General features: G+C 42.7%; 1 protein-coding gene across 1 annotated transcript; it reads left to right on the top strand.

Moving 5' to 3' along the window:
• Positions 1-446: 446 nt before the first annotated feature.
• Positions 447-7,440, top strand: LOC140012708 (uncharacterized). Its single transcript, XM_072060993.1, has 2 exons — positions 447-1,135; positions 7,206-7,440. The coding sequence occupies exons 1-2, from the start codon at positions 447-449 to the stop codon at positions 7,438-7,440; spliced, it is 924 nt and encodes a 307-aa protein (XP_071917094.1).
• The last annotated feature ends 474 nt before the right edge of the window (positions 7,441-7,914 follow it).

Raw genomic sequence — 7,914 nt, 5'->3', positions numbered from 1 at the left:
ACGTAATAAGACAGAAATGGGACCGAGAACAAACGCCCAGGACATGGGTGAACTTCATAAGGGAGTTCAACGCTAAATTCTTCTCTTAGCTAGTTCAAGAATGGAAGGAAGACGAATTTATCCGGTTTCGCCAGGGGACCCAGATTGTCGCCGAGTACAAGAGCCAATTCACGCGACTGTCCAAATTTGCGCCCGAACTCATCATGACCGAACAACGAAGAATAAGGCGCTTTGTCCAGGACCTGAACGTGGAGATCCAGAAGGATCTAGCTGTATCCCAGATTAACGCCTTCAGTGATGCAGTGGAGAAGGCTCAACGAGTAGAGAATGCTAGGCTACAAGTGAGAAACTTCCAGGCGAAAAGGCGAGGATTTCCTGGAAGCGGTTCGGGGCAGGGGGATAAGAGTACCCCTCCCAAGTTTGGACGGGGGATTGGAGGAGGAAGGATGCCGGGAATGTCACGAGATGGCCAAGTTGGGAGAGGCCAAAGAGGAGGTTTCCAAAGAGGCAAGGCTTCTGCATCTCGCGGACCCTGCGGGTATTGTGGAAAGCCAAACCACACGGAGAACAATTGTTGGAAGAAGGAGGGAAAGTGTTTGCGCTGCGGAGGTGCAGACCACCAACTTGCTACTTGTCCGGTTCTATCACGGGATGGAAGGGGAAACCAGCAATCGACGAGGACCAATTCCGAACCGGCTAAGGTGGAAGGGACCAAACCCAAGATAGCGGCTCGAGTGTATTCAATGGAGCCACAACAGGTCCCCGATTCTTCTGAAGTTGTGGAAGGTACGATTCCTGTATTCCACCGATTTGCGAAAGTCTTAGTAGATCTCGGTGCTACTCATTCATTTGTCAACCCCAATTTTATGTGCGGAATAGATATAAAACCTGCTAGTTTACCCTATGACCTGGAAGTAAGTACTCCTATGGGGGATCATCGTTTGATCACTAGTATGGTTTATAAGGATTGCAAAATTTGGGTAGGAAAGAGGAAGTTGCTAGGGGATTTGATAAACCTGTCCATTAAGAGGTATGACGTAATTCTAGACATGGACTGGTTAGCCAGGTATAATGCTCAACTTGATTGTAAAAGGAAGGTGGTAGAGTTTCGCATTCTTGGGGAGGCGACCTTAAGGTTAGATATAAGGGGTAGGTTAGCCTCATCTGCCTTGATCTCGGGTATTCGGGTTAGGAAATTACTAAGTAAAGGGGTGCAAGGGTTCTTAGCCTTTCTAATCAATACCCCCATCGATAAATTGAAGGTAGAGGATGTGCACGTAGCGAAGGAATATCCGGATGTATTTTCTGATGAATTAGTCACCCTACCTCCAGAAAGAGAGATAGAATTCAAAATTGAGTTGTTACTAGGGACGTCACCTATCTCTAAAACCCCATACCGGATGGCCACTGCCGAACTTAGGGAGTTAAAGTTGCAGTTACAAGACCTTTTGGAGTGAGGGTTCATTCGAGAGAGTGGGTCTCCTTGGGAAGCCCCTGTGTTATTTGTAAAGAAAAGGATGGGGGTTTGCGGATGTGTATAGACTATCGGGGGCTGAATAATGTAACGGTTAAAAATAAATTTCCACTGCCTCATATTGATGAGTTGTTTGACCAGTTGCAAGGGGCAGTGGTCTTTTCGAAATTAGACCTCCGACAGGGATATTATCAATTGCTAATTAGGAAGGAGGACACACCAAAAACTGCCTTCAATTCTAGATACGGGCATTTTGAATTCGCAGTCATGCCCTTTGGACTGACCAATGCCCCTGCCGCCTTCATGGATTTAATGCATAGGGTTTTTAAGCCCTACTTGGATCGATTTGTAGTTATCTTTATTGATGACATTCTGGTCTACTCAAAGACTCGGGAGGAGCATAAGCAGTATTTAAGAGTCATTTTGCAAACCCTAAGAGAGCATCAGTTGTATGCCAAGTTTAGTAAGTGCGAGTTTTGGCTGGAGAAAATTTCTTTCTTAGGGCACGTAATTTTCCAATAGGGCATCACTGTTGACCTGGCGAAAGTAGAGGTCGTGACTGATTGGAAGAGGCCTGAAAATCCCATGGAGATTCGTAGTTTTCTAGGGCTGGTTGGCTACTATAAGCGTTTTATTAAGGACTTTTCCAAGCTTGTCGGTCCTTTAACCGACCTGACGAAGAAAAATGGTCGTTTCATGTGGGATGCTAGATGTGAAGCAAGTTTTCGAGAGTTAAAGAAAAGATTAACCATGGCACCGATTCTAGCTTTGCCTAACGGAATAGACGGTTTTACCATTTATACCGACGCTTCGCGGGAAGGTCTGGGGTGTGTGCTAATGCAAAACCAGAATGTGATATCTTTTGCCTCCAGAAAATTGAAACCCCACGAGTAGAACTACCCAACCCACGACCTAGAGTTAGCCGCAGTTGTTTTTGCTTTGAAAAAATGGAGACACTATCTATACGGGGTAACTTTCGAGGTTTACTCAGACCATAAGAGTCTTAGATACCTCTTCTCGCAAAAGGAATTGAATATGAGGCAGCGACGGTGGATGGAATTTTTGGAGGATTACGACTACACCATTAACTACCATCCGGGAAAAGCTAACGTAGTGGCCGATGCCTTGAGTCGAAAGGCTCAGGTAACGGGGTTAATGATTAAGGAATGGGATCTGTTACAATTGATTTGTGAGTGAAAACCCTGTCTTGGAAGACATAAGGTGATTTTTGGTAATGTTAAAGTAACGTCCACTTTACTAGAGCAGATTAAAGAAGCCCAGAAGGAAGATTCTATGGTACGGAAGTGGGGAGAGAAAGTAGGAAAAAGGGAATTAACAGATTTTAACTTCAATCCCGAGAGAGTTTTGAAATACCGAAACCGAGTGGTGGTGCCTAAAGATGAAGTGTTAAAGAGGGAGATCTTAGAGGAAACTCATTGGTCCAAGTATACGATCCATCCCAGTAGTAGCAAGATGTACCAGAACCTAAAAGGAGTCTATTGGTGGGACAACATGAAGAAAGAAATTGCTCAATACGTGCAAAAATGTCTCGTCTGCCAACAAGTTAAGGCAGAACATCAAAAACCATCTGGATTGTTACAACCTCTTGAGATACCCGAATGGAAGTGGGAAAACATTACAATGGACTTCGTTTCAGGTTTGCCGCGAACGCAACGAGAACATGATGCCGTTTGGGTGATCGTCGATCGGTTAACCAAATCGGCCAATTTCTTGCCGGTAAACATGAAGTATTCTATGGACAAATTGACTCAGGTGTATATGGACGAGATCATAAGACTACATGGAGTTCCTGTGAGCATTGTTTCGGATAGAGATCCCAGCTTTGTGTCTAGATTTTGGCAGAAATTTCAAGAGACCTTGGGTACTAAACTCAACCTTAGTACCACTTATCATCCCCAAACGGATGGACAATCGGAGTGAACAATTCAAACTCTTGAGGATATGTTAAGGACTTGTATTCTGGATTTTGGGGGTAACTAGGGTCAACATATGACCTTAGTAGAGTTTGCTTACAATAATAGTTACCATTCGTCAATTCAAATGGCCCCATACGAAGCGCTTTACGGGAGAAAGTGCCGGTCACCGATCTATTGGGAGGAAGTCGGTGAAAAGAAGGTTCTAGATCCAACAACTATTCCATGGATGGAGGATGCACGAGAAAAAGTCAAGTTGATACGACAAAGACTCCAAACAGCTCAAAACCGACAGAAGAGCTACGCAGACAATCGAAGAAAAGATCTGGAGTTCGAAGTTGGGGACCGTGTTTTTCTTAAGGTCACACCGTTACGAAGCGTCACGGCGGGTAGAGGAAAGAGACTTCAACCGAGGTTCGTTGGACCTTTCAAAATTCTTCAGAGAATTGGGAAAGTAGCGCATCGACTTGAACTACCATCAAGTTTGTCCAGGATTCACGACGTCTTCCACGTCTCAATGCTTAAGAAGTATTATCCCGACCCTTCTCACATCTTACAACCGGAGGAAATTGAGATAGATGAGTCACTCACCTACGAAGAGAAACATGTACAGTTGCTTGACCGAAAGGTTGTGAAAATCTTGTGGAGAAATCATGGGATAGAAGAGGTTACCTGGGAGGTGGAAGAAGAAATGCAAAAGAAATACCCTGAACTGTTTGGGAATCAAGGTGAGAAATTTTGAGGACGAAATTCTTTTAAGGGGGAGAGAGTGTGAGAACCCGGGAATTTTCTTATTTTCTAGGCTTTATTTTTTTTAATTGCACGCATTTTCTATATTTTCTTTATTAGGAAATTTTTCTAGATAATTTTATTAAGTAAATATAGTTTTAAAATCATTTTTCTAGTACAAGTTAGTTCTTGAGATTTTAGGAGTGCATATTGGACGTGGGACCCGCTTTTGCTTTAAGTGCGATAAAATTCGGCCAATTAGGTTAAGTTTTGTATACAGGGATTAATTTACTAGGTGTTAAGAGGTAATTAGAGGTTACCTAAATGGATTGATGTTGGAGGAACAAAGGGATAGCTTTAAACCAAAAAGGTGACAAGTGTCACTTTGTGATTAGATCTTGGACTTTGACCATCTTACCCAACTTTACCAAATATCCAAAAATTGACCCAAAATTCATTCCCATTTCTTTCCTTCTTGGTCGAGCTCTTCAAGAGAGAATAAGAGAGCAAGCTTCAACTTTCATCTTCCATTTCTTGCACAAATCTTGTGATTTAACCGTTCAAACTTCAAATTACACCATAAAAACCCTTAGTTAGGTAGGTTTGAGGAAGTGGGGGGAGTGGTTTGGAAAGAGGAGGTGCTAAGTTGCTTATTTTCTTGAGTTTTCAAGGTGAGTTGCTAAGAGATTCTTCCTTTATTCTTGATAATGTTAAATTAGTGACTTTGGTGGCTAAATATGTTGATTTATGGTAGGTTTATGGTTGAAAGTGGAGTTTTGATGGATTTTTGAATTATTATAGATATTTTTCTGTTTTATATGATAATCATTGGTTAGTCATGGATTGAGGGCTTGTTATAGAGTAAAATGGAGCTTGGATATGTTGGATATGATTGTTTGCGAAAAATTTCTGGTTTGTGCGGAAAATTTCAGATTTAGGGTTTTGAATTTGGGCTTTTCTAGGGTTATTATGGAACTCTTGAATTGGCTTTGTTTAAAGGGTATTGTAACCCTAATAAGGTGTATTGAATGGCATAGGACTTGTACTTATACTTGTGGTTGTGTTGGTTGAAAATGAATGATGAATTGTAGGATGGAAATCTGAAATTTTAAGGGGAAATGCTGTCCAAATTTTAGGTCCATATGATTTCTAGGAATTGGGTTGCTTAGAGTGTTAGTTAGTGACTTTCGGGTCATCCAAACCTTTAGCACCAAGTGTTCCTTATATTATTTTCAAGTTATTTTGGTTTTACATTAGTGATGTGTGGTTTGGGTTTATGACTCGTATTCGAGTCTCATTGTGTTTTTTTGAATGTTTTAGGGCGTGCCGGTGACTCAAGGCGCTCGTTGGGTGGAAATTTGTGAAAACTCTCTTTATTTGATCGGTGAGTGTACTACTCACATGGTTGTTACTTCATGGCTTTGTTATACTTGAAATCTATGATTTGAATGCTTGTGTATACTGCTAAGATTGGTTGAGACGAGGGTGTACTTTATCACTCTCGCACTCTATGGCTTATGCGACTGTTTACTGTATCAATTGAATGTCTCTTGAATATACTTGAACTGGTGTCGTTTGGACGTGTATCCAACGACTTTTACTGTTGACTCTGAGTTCAACCCCATCGGCGGTCGATTGACTCGAGCCAGCAAGGGCATGGTCGAGGAGATTGACAAGCCATGGGGACTGTTTCTATTGAATCATTAGGTATGAGACTCTTGATTCCGGTATACTCGAGTATTACCATTTTGAACTGGTTGGAGTTCGGATCTGGTAGGGGTATGTGAGGTGGAAGGAAATTGGAGAAAATGGAGTCTACAGTATTGGTTACTTCTTAGGCGTTGACGGGGGGTCAACGGGGTGAGATCAAGTACGGCAAGCGAGGAAAAGGGCTCTTGAGAGCTGTCCGTATCCTTTTAAAAATCTTTATTAAAATGTGGTGTTAGTTAACTCACTTATTGAATGTATTGGGATTGAGTAGCTTTGTGCTTATATGAACTTCGTTACGTGGGTGATGGTACCTCATTGGGCGAAAGCTCACTCTATTGCCTTTGTGTTCCTTACAGGGAGATGAATAACTTTTGGGAAACTGTGATTTTGAAGCCGAGTTGAGCTTGATTAATATTCTTTGGTATAGCTCCTCGATGGGTGGAAAACCTTAAGTGTATTTGGATTCAACATTTCCTTTTGAGTTGTAAATTTGCAACTATATGTGTATAAACGTGTTTGGTAATGTTCATGTGTTATTTTGGTTTGTAAAGGTTCAATTTCAAGGTTTGTATGATTTGTTGGTAATCGGTTGGGTTTCGGACAAGATCGGATTTTGAACAACAAAAGAAAAATTTTTGGCGGGAAAGGCAAAGGGGAATCCGGCCGAAAATCCGGCCAGATCTTGGCCGGATTGCTGGCCGGATTGTCTTGGATTTTTTGAATCTGAGCAGTTGGTCACTGCCTCCAATCCGGCCAAGAATCCGGCCGAATTGTGACGTGGCCGGAACTATTTATGTGCGGCTCCGATTTTTCGTTTTCCGTTTCATGAATTTTGAATCATTTGAGCGCGCTAATATCTTCTGGAACGTTTTCGATTGTATATAACCATCATAGTAGACCTGGCGAGAGTTGGGCAGGCAGTCTGCTAACCCCTTTGGTACGCCTTAGGGGAAAGTGGGGCTGTCACATGGTCTTTGCGCGGAGCGAGCTTGAACCAAGTGATGTTATGGTCCTAATTTCGTGAATGCGTGTAAAGGACTAAATGCTCTTTTGAGCATAAGCTATGAATCATGAAATGTTATAGGTTTCAAACCTTTATCATGATACTTGGAGACAATAGATATGTATGTCAGGTAAGAACCTCAAATGTAGATGATTTACTCTTGGGATTGGCCAACTCGAGTTATGAATTATCTTATTTTGAATTCTTGTACCCGAATACTAAATAGATGAGAGCCTAGGTTAGAAATGACCGGGGCAAACTAGAAATTTGATTCTACAGAACTTCATGTGATGTATTAGGGTGTCATTAAGTATGATTATCCCTGTCTAAGATATAAACTGTGTTATCCTTGCAGGTTATGGATGGAGCAAATCGAGAGGGTGGAGGTGAGCCATCTCAGAGGCGTTTCTGAGTCATTGACTATGAGGACAGATCGGGGGGACCGATTCGACACTGGAGTACCGATAGTCGGACCAGGCGTTGTACTCGTTGTCAGAACTACTCCTATATCGACCATGTGGTTGTGGCGGTACTTGATGAAAGGAGAAGGCTTAGGCGTGCCCATGATAGGGATCACATTGAGATGGTGAGACTGAGGGGCATCATGAGAATGCAAGCGGACTGGATTCGCGAGCTCCAGGGGGATATCGCGACGGAGCAAAAGAGGACAAATGCTCTTCGAGAGCAGTTGCAGGTAGTTAATGACCGCCTTACGAAGGTGGTCAGGGAGGTTAGAGACCGGCCCGGAGGCATTATTAATGAGTGTGAGGTGCTAATCCAGGAAGTGTTTGGCGCTAATGTACAAGTGGAGGTTCCGGGCGATGGAGCTCCTAGAGAGGGAGACGCACCTAGCTCTAGCCATGGGGAGAGTCCATTAGCTCGGTTGGAAACTAGGTTAGAGCTCATGTGAGCCATGTTTTGATCCCGTGTAATGGGGTAGTTAGGGAAAGCTCTTAGTTAGCTATTTTTATACTTTTGGCCAGGTTTGTACATAGTACTTTTGACGATGCCGCTACTTTCATGGGATTATTTTGTTTGTATCTGACTGACTGCTACTGTGTGAC

Source organism: Coffea arabica, chromosome 8e (genome assembly GCF_036785885.1).
Source record: "Coffea arabica cultivar ET-39 chromosome 8e, Coffea Arabica ET-39 HiFi, whole genome shotgun sequence".
In the NCBI taxonomy this organism is placed as follows: Eukaryota; Viridiplantae; Streptophyta; class Magnoliopsida; order Gentianales; family Rubiaceae; genus Coffea; species Coffea arabica.
This window is presented reverse-complemented; position numbering and strand designations above follow the sequence as displayed.